The sequence below is a fragment of the Topomyia yanbarensis genome, chromosome 2 (assembly GCF_030247195.1).
Source record: "Topomyia yanbarensis strain Yona2022 chromosome 2, ASM3024719v1, whole genome shotgun sequence".
In the NCBI taxonomy this organism is placed as follows: Eukaryota; Metazoa; Arthropoda; class Insecta; order Diptera; family Culicidae; genus Topomyia; species Topomyia yanbarensis.
This window is the reverse complement of record NC_080671.1, coordinates 51,654,993-51,671,239: the sequence shown is the minus strand read 5'-3', so window position 1 is coordinate 51,671,239 and position 16,247 is coordinate 51,654,993. Positions and strand designations below refer to the sequence as shown.

Sequence of the window (16,247 nt, the reverse complement as noted above, 5' to 3'; positions counted from 1 at the left end):
ATAATGCATACATGGGAGCAACACACATCGGAGTAAAGAGGTTTATTACAAAAGAGAAGAGCAGTGGTTCGCATGAAAAGTGAAAAGAGTGTTTTTATTTTTCTCTTTATTTGCTCTGAGCTGCATTCTATCCTTGCTGAATGGTTAAGGACGTGATAAAAGATGCACGGTGCTAATTTATGTGATCGTATATCGATTGTGTCATCGTCAATTTACTGACTGTATGATGCTATATTAAACTATATATTTCGTTTCGCGAAACAAACGTTTTTGCTTGATTAAGGATCTGGAACATAATCAATACGTTATGACTAACATGGTGAAATTGTAAAGTGTGAAAAAGATTAAGTGTCAAATCTTTAACTCCAATTGTAATTTTGATGTTTTTGCCTTTCTCATATAAAGAAAGGCTATGCAATCACTGTAAAAATCGACTTTTTAACCGAGGCCCGGAGGGCCGAGTGTCATACACCATTCGATTCAGTTCGTCGAGATCGGCAAATGTCTGTGTGTGTATGTATGTGTGTGTGTGTATGTGTGTGTGTGTATGTGTGTGTTTGTCATTTAAACTCACACAATTTTCTCAGAGATGGCTGAACCGATTTTCGTAAACTTAGTTTCATCTGAAAGGTATAACGCTCCCATAAGCTGCTATTGAATTTTTAGTTGATCCGACTTCCGGTTCCGGAGTTACGGGTTGAAGAGTGCGGTCACACAGCAAATTCCCATATAAACTGGTACCACCATGATGTTAAAATGATGTAAAACATATTAAAATTGATGTAACATTACTCTAGTTTGCGGGTCTGGATCACTAATGATCAATTAAAGCAGCTTTGACCACATTGGTCACCTATGACGGTTCATGACGCCCCCGGGGAACCCGCCAAGTTCCTAAGCTAATATCACACTCATTCCCCATCGAATTCTCTACCGATTTTTACAAACTTGATTTTAAATGAAAGATACAGTAATACCGTTGACTGCTGCTGAATTTCATTCGGTTCTGACCCTTGCTTCCGGAGTTACAGGGGTGTTAGTAAGGATACATTGGAATTTCCCATATAAATCTGTACAATCGTAATACCTCAGAGGCTAAAAACTATTGAAATGGTCACCAAATAACTTCTAATCGCAGATCTAGATCACTGATTGCCAATCAAACATTCTTTGAATATATTGTCCACTATCGACGATTCCGGAAGTCCGGAATTTCGGGCATATTCCACAATTAAAGTCACATCGGTTCTTCGGTGATGACTGAACCGATTTTCTCAAACCAAGTCTCAAATGGAAGGCAAAATATGCAGTTGAGTATTGCGTCGCCGCCCCTCACCCCGCCTTGCCCTTACACCTTCCTCCTTCATCACTCCCCTCCCCTTGGACCACCCTCACGCCCGCATTTCCTTCATCCACCCCGTATACCGAAATAAGATGAACGATTTCTGACGCATCCTCCACTCCCATTCTACTAACCCCCCATTCCCTCCACTTTCAAACCCATTCCACCAACATTTCAAAATGTTATCACATGAATATAACATTGAACTTATGCTGATTAAGCTAATTAAATATTATTCTTTTGCCATTCTCATATAGAAAGTTATGCAATTGCTCCAAAAACCGACTTTTTAACCGAGGCCCGGAGGGCCGAGTCTCATATAACATTCGACTCATTCGACTCAGTTCGCCGAGATCGCAAAATATCTGTGTGTATGTATGTGTGTATGTATGTGTGTATGTATGTATGTATGTATGTATGTATGTATGTATGTATGTATGTATGTGTGTGTATGTGCGGATTTGTTAACAAAATGTCCACATCGGTTTCTCGGAGATGGCTGAACCGATTTTGACAAACTAAGATTCAAATGAAAGGTATAATATTCCCATAGGTTGCTACTGAATTTTATTTTCAACCGACATCTTGTTCCGGATTACGAGTTGAAGAGTATGGTTACAAAACAAAATTTGTTGATTTGTCCACATCAATTTCTCGGAATTTTCTGAACCGATTTTGACAAACTTGATTTTAAATGAAAGGTCCATCAGCTGCTGTTGAATTTTGTGTGGATCCGAGTTCTGGTTCCTGAATTACAGGGTGATACGTACGATCACGCAGCAAATCCTGATTCTGCGATGAATGTAAAAAGGTGAAATTTTTTCCAAAATGTAAACACAAGTGTTGAATTTGTAGATCTAGGTCACCAACAGTCATTCAAAGTCTCTTTGGCCACACTGGCCACTGGCCACACACCATCGACGGATCCGGAAGCATCCAAATTCAGAATAACGGTTATATTGGTTTCTCGAAAATGGCAGAACCGATTTGATCAACTTAGTCTCAAATGAAAGGTGTTGCGTTTCCGGAAACTGATATTAAATTCCATCTCCATCCGACTTCCGGTCCGGTGTTACGGGTTGTGGAGTGCGATCACATAGAAAACTCCGATTCAAACCGATACCGCGATGAATGCAAAAAGGTGCTATTATATATACTTACCAAGTGTAATAAGAATGAAAGACATTTTCATAATGTTATATTGTACGAACCAGCTATTAAATCATAGTTTGTAGAAATGAGAAAGGCACAATTGCACCTCTAGGTGGATTAAAACAGGTTTTTTCACTTTTAGAATGGAAGATTTTTTTTGACATCTCTTAAAGTGAACAGGAATACAGTTTGACCACAATATGGCCCATTTCTGCTTGTAATAGTTACTAATTTTTGTTCACGTTCGACACAGTAACGGGTGTTCAACAAAAATGAGATTTCAATACCTTTTTTTGTAATTAAATTAAAGTGGGTAAATTTTTTTTCTCTCTTGAAGAATTGCTCTCTGGACTCCTTAAAAATGGGTGGCGTATTTCTTATCGCTCGGGTGCTGTCAGTTCAACCGAAGATGGCGTCGAAACAACAAGCACTCCGCGAGCGTTTTGTACGGTTTTATGAAACGCATGGTCATCGTGGAAAAAAGTTTAAGGTAGACCACTTTCGAGACGAAAACATGTCCGTGTGTACAGTTTACTGGATCCCTGAGCGTGAAGGGGAAGGCCGCTAGCGCCCGTTTGGCGAAGATAATGACGAAGAAGAACAAGGACGGAACGAGTTTGTCTGACGCCGGCCGAAAATATCACTGCTCCCATACCTTGATTCACCGAACCCTCAAGATGGAGGACATCATCTGTCGGAAGAAGACTCGGTCCCCCGAGTACACGGACGGGCAGATGCGATTCTTTGCCTTCTGCAGAGTAGGAGTTGGGCGTTGCACCCAAGTCTACCGCATGGTCTATGGTAGAACATAACTCATCATCATGTTTTAGCCGGCGTCGGCGGTAAAACATGATGATGAGTTATGTTCTACCATAGACCATGCGGTGGACTTGGGTGCAACGCCCAACTCCTACTCTGCAGAAGGCAAAGAATTCTTCACATTTACTTTCGATCATGCCCATATGAGCCTGCCTAGTTCTAGTTTTCCGTTCTAAGTTTATAATCGATTCGCTCTAGAATACCTATCCGTCTTTCAATTTCATTGCTTTCGTTTCTCTTAGTCTCAAATTTGCCGAAAATAGCCCACCAAATCGATACAGTAGAACCTTGCGGTAATTAAAACATAGTAACAAATACTGGTCATGTCCCCATGGCAGATTCCTATGTGCAAACTCTGCAAAAAGATACCGCATCACGGCAAAACTTTGTGCAGAAGCACACCGTTCTTTTATGTCAAACGCAAATGACTACGAAATCAATATCTACAAATGATCACTCAACAACAATAGCACCCAGTGTTTCCAAATCAACAACCGGTACCACCGGCAAAGAATCCAGAAGAGGACGGATATGTTCGTCCGTGCGCTCGCATTCCTGTTTCACGCTTTATTGCTTTCTTCGAAAATACTTTGAATTGGCTTCTGAAAAGTTCATAGTTTATTCTATCGGTTCGTGCTATAAAAACTTTTTGGTCTTGTACATATAGTAGCCAACTCCCTTAAGAACGTTTATTTTAACAAACGTCACCCACCTTCCGCCCAAGCAGCACTTGCAACATGTTCTAGAAAAACAACAAATGTTATATGTTGCATTACAATGACAACAGAATTGCAAAAAGCATGACTGTTGCATGTGTGAAACACAGCTGCTGCACGTTACATCTTAGTTATTTATTTGTGGTGCTTATGATTTTTGAAACAATCAACTTTGACACATATTATTGATGTTTTTGCAACGTGTTTGTGACTCTACTGCACAGCTAAAACAATTTTGTTGCAAGCATCATCGCGTAAACTGGAGATGACATTATTATTCAACTTGTCCGCAAATTTGATTCCGGATACACTTATAAAACTTTTACTCAACTTCAGTTTGCAACATAGTAGAAATAAAAACAACCGCCATATTCATTGATAGAATGAATTCTTTCTCGATATAAGTTGCTGACGAACAGTTAATATGCATAGATTTTTTGATCGGAACCCAAAATTTTCATCATTAATATGCTTCAAATTTTTGATTACTCTCGAAAAAAGCATATTTGAGCACAGTTCTTTGCGTACGATAAATAATTCACAAAATAGGTACAAAATTTATTGAGTTTATATCAACGTTGTTTTAAGGCCCTTTAAAAATATCAAAGTATTTTCAAAAATTACTCGATTCAATTTTGTTGGTTAAACATTTTCACCCACATTAATGATATTGTCATATTTGAATGTGAACATAATATTTATACTTTGTTTGCATAACAATTTCATGTAACACATTAAGTTTCATTTCATTTCGACAAAGTTGTTTTCAAAGCAAACGCTAGCATTATTGCAACAATCTTTGTTGTTATTATGATTCTTGGTACATCATTCGGAACAAATGAACAGGTTGCCTATATGCTCCGCCTCTTGCGCTTTTTTAATTGCATAACAGTTGAATAACGCTTGCTGCAGTAATATTTTCACAAATTAATGTGTGACATTGGTGTTGTAAAAACAGCTTATCAACATACCGTGTTGCTTGGGCGTCCATTCAGTTTTACTTTCGAGCAAAAATATGGGCCTACAAATAGGACCCAGAGCCTGGGAAAATTGCCCCGGTCGACCCCCGCCCTCATCTCATCGGGCCTGTCAACCACAGTTAAGGGGCCATGCACTAATTACGTAAGGGCGTATGGGGGGAGGGGGAGTTTCAAAATATATTACAAATTCTTATCTGAGGGGGAGGGAGGTTTTGTCCTTTCTTACGTAATATTATAAAACAAGTTTAAAAAATTAAATCCATAAGGAAAATATTCTAAATGAGAAAAGGGAACTATTTTCATTTGTACCATATAATCCTTGTATATCAAACAATATGAGTAATTTTTTGGCTCTTGGTTGTACATTGTTCTGTTCGGGAACTGGAGTCACAATATGTCTTACAAGTTAAGAAGCAAAGTATCTGGAAAATGTTCTAACATGCGATTGTCAAAGATCTTGAATGTCGAATATTTCCAGAGTGTGAACTGTATTTTAATTCAAGAAAATTCGAAGATGGTTAACTCGGAGCTATGTGTACGATAAGCGTCACAACTGGAACTCAGAATAAATTCATGCCAGAAGAGGTTATAATCTCTTTTAAATTCTACATCACAAGAAAATAGATTCAATGGAAGTGGAATATAACACATAGATATAAATACTGGTCTCAGTGGTTCGTCTCCAAAAAAAAGTGGAATATAGCAAAGCAGATCATATGGACCAAATTGGAGTTACTGAATATCTGACAACAGTTATTCTTTCTACTGGGCGAGATTGGCATGCAATTAAAATTCTGCAGATGATTACAGTTAAATTTTGTCATGAGTTTTCTTGTAATAATTCTATACATATCGTTTTCGCTATCTTATTATTTGATGAATTAACAATTTGATTTTTTTAATTACGATAACCATGATAAGATCTTATTGTAAGGGGAGGGGGAGTTCACCAAAATCTTACGAACTATTATCTGGGGGGAGGGGGAGGTTGACAAGCTCTAAAAAAGCTTTACGTAATTAGTGTACGGCCGCTAATCTCATTTCACAGAATAGTACGCTGATCTGAAATCCACAATAAAATGAAGAACATTCAAGTTGTATTTCCGAAATATATCCGCAGGTCCAACATTGTCACGTGGTTTGTAGAGAGCTTCCGGTTGGTTCTTTAATGTGTTCAAAAATTCTTTTTTCTATATTTTTTGATACAGCAATGTCGAGCAAAATCTGTTTTGTATCTCTAGTAGACAAAATGTTGGTCAACCCACTACAAACAAAAAGCTCATTCGAAGATATCGCTATAATATGAATTAATGTGAATAGAAGAGCAGATAATTCTAAACAATCAAAAACAATGTAAGGTCAATAATTTTAGAATAACTCTAAACGATTTTCCGAAATCATTCCAAATAAAGCATCAGGATGCGACTTCGGGACAGACTCCCCACTTTGCATGATATGCTCAACTGAGAATGATGTACATATGGCGATTGTGCAAGGCGACCAGAGAGAGGCCGGTCCAAACCGAATTCGTTGTGGAGGAAAAATCAAACATTTCACTTCGGCAACACGGTTTGCTACTCCGTAGATCGACCTTTCCAAAACAAGCCATAGTGTAAATTAGGAATTCGCATGTCCTTTTCCGGGTCAGCATCGGTGGGAAATTATTAATGATAAAAATTTAATACCGAAAGCACTTCGGTTTGGCATTGATTAATTGGCTTTTGATGCTAATGACAGTGCGCGACTGGTTGGTGACTGACTGTTATGCACCTTCGCTACAATGAACCCCACACGCAGCCAGGTATCGTGACGTGGAATTTTAATTAATAACCCCCCAACTTTGGTGGTTTCAACTTCGAGGTCTTCTACCGCCATCAACCCACGATACCGTGCGGAGGGCTTTCAACGGTTTGATATATGATTTTTCGATAGGGTTCGATTGCCAATGCGGAGTGCGGGTGGCTGCAGCAGGCAGAATCGAAGATCATTTTTTCCCAACCCAGCAGCATATTACGACCATAAATTGTGATCACGAGAGACGCCACGGCAAACGAAAACAAGACTGGAACAAATCTGCAGAGAGAACAAATTTACAACTAAATTAATGCTGGGAAAATGAGCGCGGAGAAGTGAAGGTGTGGCGAAAGGGAACCACTTTTTATGGTGGTCTCTATCTGAGTGAAGACAGAATCACATAAAAATGATATTAATGGTTTAATTGCACCACCGCAGCTGCTATCACGCGATATTATTAATGTTTTATTCGAGTGTTCAGAGGAGTATAAGTAGTTCAGGAGGAGGAGGAGGGGTTCTTTCGTTGAATGATTGAACGGAAACTAGTTTTACAAGCCCAGATTTATCCACACTTAACAATAAATATTGCAAACATACTCTACTTATTAGCGCTGCTTTCTTGGAAGCTTTACATACCTACGGATTGATTAAAGCTTAGTCAAAGATCTGGTAAGTTACACTGCTATAACACAACATTTTTTTATTTCAATCAATTTGATTCCAATTCCTAAACATTTCAATCTATACAGACATGTCAACCGAATTTTCAATAGAAACTTCTTCATTCACCGTTGTCACTTCGATCAGTCTTGCCGGGTTCACTTTGAGAGTAGCTTTAAAAAAAGTATCTGCCAACTAGAAACAAATGCAGCAACTACAATCATCTATCTACCCTACAACCTACATCACCTCCGATCAATCACCGCTATTTACAGCTGTAAACTTCCTTCACATCGATACACGTGCTGCAGGTAACTTCACAGCACCACTTGAAGCTGCACTTACAGTTCCGCTTAACCTCAACCTGTTTCCTCGTTTGTCCCCTCTCGCAACACATCAAATTACATCCGTCGACCCCGTTGGAAGTGATGTTGCATTCCCGGCCTTTCGTGCCCAGCGAACCCGTCTTCGGATTCGGTTCGCAGAATTCGTCCGAATCTTCGGTGTACACCAGATCCCGTTTCGTCGGCAGCTTGATCGACGGATCGTCCGGCATGAAGCTGTGTCCGTCATTTCTCGCTATCACCTTCGTTGCCCCGTCAAAGTGTTCCTTCAGCCGAATTCCTACCTCGGTGAAGGGGGGCATCTTCATCCAGCAAGTTCGCATGGTGCAGGAACCGGACAGCCCGTGACACTTGCACTCCATCCGCATGAACTGCTTGACGGCCTGATGGTTGGGAGAGAAGGAAAATAAGTTTTATTAAGTGTGTAATAAAATATTTTCCTGCGAATTAAGGAGGTATTTATTATAAGATCACAGAAAAAAATATTTGGTAATTTTAAGTTTATTTTCATGCACATATTTGGAACATGAATATAAATGTAAAATTGAGTTCCACCACAAATACACACGACTTGTCGTGCTTTCTTCAACTAATTTTATTATAATTTTACAAGTGGATTGAAAATTACAGTTTCTTTAAACGGAAAACCAATGCACTTCAATGTATTTTTACTCGAATACTGCCGTAAAATGAATGACATGTAATATTACATGAATGAAAGTGTAAAATTGTATGCTGTTTGATGCTCCAATTGATTTTAACGTAATTTTCAATCAAATTTTTGATTCAATCGTTGTATGTTTGCATTCGTATTGATTTACATGTCGTTTAAATTTCATTATTTTTTGGTGTGATGTACAAACTAACATTAACTCATAAACTACAATATGCTTCCAGAATTTTTTTTTCGTGAATGGAGATTAGGGTATCCCAAAATGACATCACGTCAAAAAAGTCATCGGGCTCACTTCTTAAATGAAAGGTTAGGGTATTAGGAGAACTTTCTTCTTCGGAGTGAATTTGCTAAATTACTCCCTACTGGTGGCGAACTTCGATTTTTTGAAAAATGGGCCGATAAAATATCAAATGCATGCCTCTTGATGTGCTCCTAAACTGTCTTAGATTTTTTTTTCAGCATTTTTTATTTTTCTGGAGATCCAAGTTGAGAAGTTTGGTTAGTTAGTTTGTACAAATTTTGAATTATAAGAGCGGCAGAGCCATTAAAACTTAATAAAAAGTAAAATTTTTGGTGTTTTTCAGTATTTATTCTTCATAACTGGGTATCTACAAAGTTTTAAAAGTATAGAAAACACTTTATATAGTTGAGCCGTAACAGGGGCGTGCATAGCTACGGTTAATGGGGAATGAGTTATTTAAGTTTTTGTTAAATAACCTTTTGACATTTTATAATATTCATCAAAAATAACACTGTTCTACAAAATAAAACAACTTAGGTGTGCTTAGTCCGCATATTATTTTTCGGAAAATAGAAGGAAAATGATGAAAAATGGCGTTTTTCACTTGTCTCTAGTCAATCAGAATCGGTTTTTATGAGCATTTGACGATTTTTTGTAAAATTATTTTGTATGCTAATTGCCACCTAGCGGGTTTGAAAATCACTAAAATTAAACAAATATGTCGATTTAATGGCAAGGTATGGCGTAAATTTGAAGGCTGAATTGATTGGCGTATTCATATTTTGTATATAAGGCCTTATTTCCATGTTAGGAACTTCAAAGTGGAGAAAAATGCAAAAGAGTGAGGTGAGTGTTGAAAAACTGTTATTTACTGTTTAGATAACATAATTCCGAAATAATCACATTTGGGGCAAATATCCTTGAAAAAGTTTTACATCAGAATACAGCACATCTTCTGACACAATTATTTTGTTGAAGATACCTCCTAGAAGTAATTATGAAGAATTGCCTCTTCAAAAATAATTAGAGACTGGGCGTCATTAGCAAAGTTATCATTATTTTTACAATTTTAGTTACAAAAAAATCATCAGATGCTCATTCAACCTCGTCCTGGCATATTAAAGACGTGCATAAAACGTCATTTTTCATCATTTTCCTTTTATTTTCCGAAAAACAATGTGTTGTCAAAGCACATTTGAACTGATTTACTTTTTGGAATAGCATTATTTTTGATGAATTGCCAAAAAATGTCAAAGGTTATCTAACAAAAAGTTAAATAACTCATACCCCATTAGCAGCAGCTATACACTTTCTTCAGCAAAATTACGCCCCTGTATTTGGCTCAACTATATAAAGTGTTTTCTATACTTTTAAAATTTTGTAGATACCCAGTTTTAAAGAATATACCGAAAAACACCAAAAAATTTGCTTTTTACTAAGTTTTAATGGCTCTGCCGCTCTTATAATTCAAAATTTGTACAAACTAACTAACCAAACTTCTCAACTTGGATCTCCAGAAAAATAAAAAATGCTGAAAAAAAATCTAAGACAGTTTAGGACCACTTCAACAGGTATAAATTTGAAATTTTATCCAATATCGGCCGATTTTTAAAAAAATCAAAATTCGAGCGTTTTAGCAAATTCACTCCGAAGAAGAAAGTGGTCCTAATAAGAAGTGAGCCCAATGACTTTTTTTTAACATGATGTCATTTTGGGACACCCTAATGGAGATAGGGCCGGTGGATACCGTGGATAGTATGGGTAGTACTACCTACTCGAAAATACCCGAAATACCCACTCGAAAGTTTAGAACAAACTAAAACCTAAAATTCTAAACACATATACATCTTAAAACAAGGAATTCAGATCGATATGCAGAAAGAATATTAGTGCATTTTTATTCAGACTAAAGGATGTAGGTAGAAATATTTTCAAAGACGGGATATACAATTTGTTATTTTTAGCACGAACTATAATTCGATTAGCAACGGAAACAAGGAGAAACACTATTAGGCTTATTATATGGAAGGCAATATATACAAGAGCAATTGATTTCAGCATCAGAGTAGCAGAGGCTGTATCTGGGAAAGTGACAACAATGTTAGGGAAAGAAAAAAGTCAAAATTTGCAGCTTTTTGGTAAACGGAAGAATACTACAGGACATCATGAACCTTGGACCCGTAAACTGTAAACTCTTTTGAGACCAGATTTCCACGTAGCTGTTAGGGGTAAATATAAAACCATCAGTTTTGTGGGGAGAATGCAGCATCTTTCGTGATTACCCTCACCACTACTGTCATAATAGTCATACTGAGTCATTAAGCCGAATAGTCATTCATCCGAAGGCAAAAGTCTGAATGGCCATTAGACCGAATAAACCAAAGAGAGTTATAGATGAAGTGGTTGGAAATAAAAAGAATGATCAGTTTTCCATGAAGGGTGACTTTTTTAAATTTTTTTAAAATTTATAATTAAAATGTTTAGCATATTTAAATCTCATTTCAAGCAACATATTTACTGATTGCATGGAATAAAAAATAAAATTGCCGCCTAGGACTTAAGCTAATTGAGAGCCCATATGTTTGAATAATCCGAGTAAACGAGTGGATCACAGGTTTTAAGTTTAAATTAAGTATTATCATTAAGTTTAAATTAAGTATTATCATTTCATCGCGAAACATTAATTGTTTGAATGTAGATTAGAGATGGTCGGGTTCGGGTTTTTGAACCCGAAACCCGGACCCGAACCGAACCCGACGGGTTTCGGGTCGGGTTCATGTTTTGTAAATTTAAACTTCTCAGGTTCGGGTCGGGTTCTGGGTTTTCAAATTTCAATTTCTCGGATTCTGGTCGGGCCCGGGTTTTTGAAATTTTAAACTTTCGGGTTCGGGTCGGGTTCGGGTTTTTCGAATTTAAAATTTTCGAATTCGGGTCGGGTTCGGGTTTTTGAACAAATCACCATTTTTTGACGCTGTTTGCGTCTACATAAAACACCCAATCTCTTTTTGTAGTATTAACTTTATTTATTTTACTTTACTTCGTGATTCGAATGGATGACATATATAGCCGCACTATTTTTTTTAAATCGCTAGAATTCGTTATATTTTCTGATGCTCAACTATTGCATTTTTTATTCATGTATCAAATTTCTTCTCTTCAGATTCACAAACTGTCCGAATTATTTTCTTTTTTAAACGAGTATTCAAGAGAGAGAGAGAGAGAGAGAGAGAGAGAGAGAGAGAAAGAGAGAGAGAGAGAGAGAGAGAGAGAGAGAGAGAGAGAGAGAGAGAGAGAGCATTTAACAATCGCGTCTAAAATCTTTATGCGATTTACTTTTCGTGATAATCATTAATAAACCAAGTCAAAGTCAATTTTTCGGAAAATATATTGGTACCAGCAAGAAGAATCTACGATAAGTAGAGACAATCTATCATCGATGGCACTCATATGGTAATGGTATGCTAGCGTCACTATCATATCAGTGGTACACATATGAAACAAGCACTTTCTGCCAGATTGTCCCCGGGCTAGGCCGTTGCATGATTCGGATTCCTTCATGAAAATACACTAGAATTTCCACTACATTTTAAGGAATTAATATAAAAATAGTGTGTGCTTTGTTCAAGTCACGAGCGGATTTGTAGAAGTTTGGAGTCGTTCCGAGAACTCCATTGGAGATCTCTACTGGCACGCATACTCTGCTAGCTATTGATATGATATCAAGAACGCAACAGAGAATCTTGATTGACACCCTTCGACACAAGTTTAAGTTTGACCGTACCAACCAGTAACGCGGGTGACGTTGTGTAAACTGTCGAGTACTACATGCCAATTGACAGTGCTTAATTTAATACATGTAATAAATTATACAAAACTACTCTTGCAGGAATGGTTTTCGATGAGGGTTGTTTGAATCGGTTTTCATTATGCCTCTTGTTTCCCCATGCGTTAGCCGATTTATCCTACTTTCTGATTAAGATATCGACGATTTATAAGTTTCTCAGAACATTACAAATGCGACGTCCAATAATACTAAAAATAAATTTCTCTTGCCAGTAATTCGTTTTGCCACAGATAGATATAACTGGACGCGTATGGTGCTACTTCAGGTTCGAGTGATTCTATAACTATTTTGGATGAGCTTTGGACGATACTTTTGGATGATCCTTGGATGCAGCTCGGATACCTAAATTTAAAAATTTTCGTGATCTTTGGTTGATTATCCGTATTAACAAGTACGGTTCAGATCGGGTTTTTCGAATTATAAATTTTTTGGCTCGGGTCGGGTTTTTAAATTTTGAAAATATCGGGTTCGGGTCGGGCTCGGGTTTTACAAAATTTTTATTTTCGGGTTCTGGTCGGGTTCGGATTTTGCAATTTTAAAATGTTCGGGCTGGGGTCGGGTTCGGGTTTTTCAAATTTTAATATTTCGGCTCGGGTCGGGTTCGTGTTTTTCAATTTTCAAGCTTTTGGGTTCGGGGTCGAAATAATTGAAACCCGACCATCTACACACTTAGAAATATTTGCAGTATTCGGTAATGTTTTACTGAACTTTCAACAGCTGAACGTTCGGTAACCAGTTCGGTAATTGAACAAGTTACAGAACGTTCGGTAATCAATTTTTTCTGATCTGTCAAAAATTACCGAATAGTTCGGTAATTTTAATACAGATGTTAACGGACGTTTTCGGAACATTCATTTTTTAATCAATTGTATAAAAATATTTCGGATTTATATATAAAAACAACAAATGGATAACTTTTATTATGGTTTTAATCTTTGGCACTTTCATTGTATTTAAAAAGCAGCGCAGCTATCCGGTAGTGAAAACATATAACGGGAAAGAACCTAAAATGGTTTTTAGCTGCGGTCAATAAAGATGTACGTGCCGCAAAGTATCGTGATGTCAGAGGTGGCAGATGTATATAGCGTGTAATTGGCCACTATAGATATGACTTTCCGCTGCATTGCATTTAGCCAAATAAATGCCTACCGAAAATTTCCATCAGTAGACAGCTTTCATTCGCGAACACGACTACTAAATATTAAACTAAACAACGGTCTGCAGAACACTTTCAAAATTGCAAATGACTGCGGTTTGACAGTTAATTTTCACGGACAATCGAATTTTCCAAAATTCGGTAATGAACAGTAATTTTTTACCATTTATTGGGCATTTTTTTACCGGATACGGGAATAATGCGATATTACTGTACGAATTGTACTTTTAATTACAGATTTTGGTAAAACCATTTGTATACAACAGACCGTTCGGTAAAGTTTGACATATATTCTGTCAAATAAACCGTGTTTACCGATAAATCAGTTATCTTTCGGACTTTGCCGAAATTTCCGTCAAAAAAATTACCGAACAGCGAAATCCAATTTGAGTGTGTAGTGTTGATCTATATGGAATGCTGTTGTCGCCGAAAAAGGATTCTTGGTTCCGTGTCTTCCGATCAACGGTTGAATAGATTACACAACGTAGGACCTATCCACCAGATGAAACATTATTTCTTTCGTTAATCCGTCGACAAACCGGTGCCAATAACAGCGTTTTCAGTATTCATTAAGTTTTTCATTTGCGTTTCTAACGTTGCGTATATTCGGAAAAAATCGTGCGATCCGACATTCAGAAAGTCCTTATAGGATATTCTGAGCGCTCTCTACCCACCACGAAGTGGGAGACCGTCCACTGCTGTTTGCGCCGGATCTCGTTTCGTCTGACCTTTAATCGCAGTGTCGATAATCAAGCCAGCTAAAACCTTGTATGCTTCCACCGGAGGAATTCCTTGTTTTGATTCGATTGGAGTCATGATCATATTGCAATTATCGCGAATATCATACAGTAAGATAGATCAGTTATCAACGTAAAGACCGCCCTACCGTGGGAGTTGAAGTCTTCTTGAACCAGCTGAGCTGCGATGTATAGCGGAACAATATCTGTCTTTGATTCCGACTTGGCAATCGACGACAACTTCAATATCTGGTACCGAGGATTGACTCGGTCCTGGCGAATAATGTTAAAAGTATGGAAGATCTACGTCGGAAGTTCATGAGAATGAAACATAGGGACACTTGGGGTTTTTGATGTCCCATGAGGAAATTTGTGTTAGTTTTGAAGATTTCCGAGACGAGGAGCCACTTACTTCGCCTTTGTAATAGCACCCATCAAAGGACACTCTCATGCCTTTACGAGGCAGCTTAGAAGAGGAAAGGATTTTCTTTTTTTTTTTTTTTAAATGTATAGGCACATTAGAACATATTTTCTCAGTGGGATTGTCAGACTGTCGCTCTTTAGTGGGCCAGGGAGCGTAGAAATTAGTCGTGGTTTCTACTTTTCAACATTGGGTAACTGTATGATCCAATTATTCGCAATGACGGTATGCCCTGTGGTACAAAAAGGCGAAAAGGTAGAACAAAATTTTGGAAGAGTAGATCCGGCGAAAGGCTCGACATTAGACGGATTGAAAATAAGTTCATATTCTCCTCGATTTATGCTGAACGCATTTGCTTGCAAACCAGAATTTTCACTGACTGAAGCAAAGGGTTCTGGAAGGAGCCAACCCCATATTTCGCAATTAAGGCCCCTGTCGGAGACTACACCACCAATCTCAACTTCCTAGGCGGATACGTAGACAAGATACTTCTTCGTACAAGGCCGAGTGTTATTTAGTTGGTTTAGGCGATATATCGAGTTATATTCGGTCCGTGTGTAGACCTTCCAGGGGCCTGTTGTATTAGATGAATATAATTTATATCGAAAAGGAGATTTATCGGTATTACTTTGCCATTGAATAAATATTCAAATCGACCTCCATTAAGCCAGAGGGGCTGTCTATTGCCGGAGATACCTTCCCATTAATCAAAACTATCATGCGGGCTGCGGTACCCGCGCAAAGGTTTTATAGGAGGAAACAAAAAATTAATGCAACGAAATTTAAAAGAATAGAGTAATTGGTACTTTGCTGTGTAACATTCGTAGTATCAGTAATCAACAAACACATTTTCGCCGAGCGGTCGGTCACACAACACGTTAACAAAGTGTATTTCCAAATAGCAACCAGGTATTATCCGGAAATTTTAACTTTCACTTACATACACCATGTCTGAACTTTCGTCACTATTAGTAGAAATCACTCCGAATCTTACTACCCACTCGGGAAAAAAGTGCTTCGCCGGCCCTGAATGGAGATGTTTTACCTTTTTACTGGATAGTGAACACGTAATAAATACGTCACCTTGAAGCAATATATGTACAGTCACGAGTCTTTTGAATTTATTGAATAAAAATGAAATATCGCTTTCCATTGCTTCCAGAATCATAACTAAACGTGAAAAAAGAAACTCTCTCTATTTATTAAGCATTTAGAGAAACCATAGAGAAACCGTTGCTTTTAACACGCGCATTGTATCGAAGAAGAGGGACGCTCTCAACTGGAGACGCGCGCCTCAGGTAGAAACCTTTTGATGGCATTGTGCACGTTCCCAAATGCTTGCACTGTACGTGTGTATTTCACTCT

General features: G+C 37.8%; 1 protein-coding gene across 1 annotated transcript in view; it reads right to left on the bottom strand.

The window, feature by feature from the left end:
* Positions 1-7,364: 7,364 nt before the first annotated feature.
* LOC131684825 (protein Wnt-6) overlaps positions 7,365-16,247 on the bottom strand; it is a 93,295-nt gene continuing 84,412 nt past the window's right edge. Inside the window, exon 4 of the mRNA XM_058968015.1 lies at positions 7,365-8,190. Within this exon, the coding sequence (XP_058823998.1) occupies positions 7,729-8,190 (462 nt within the window). The 3' untranslated portion in view covers positions 7,365-7,728. The remainder of the gene's footprint in view (positions 8,191-16,247) is intronic.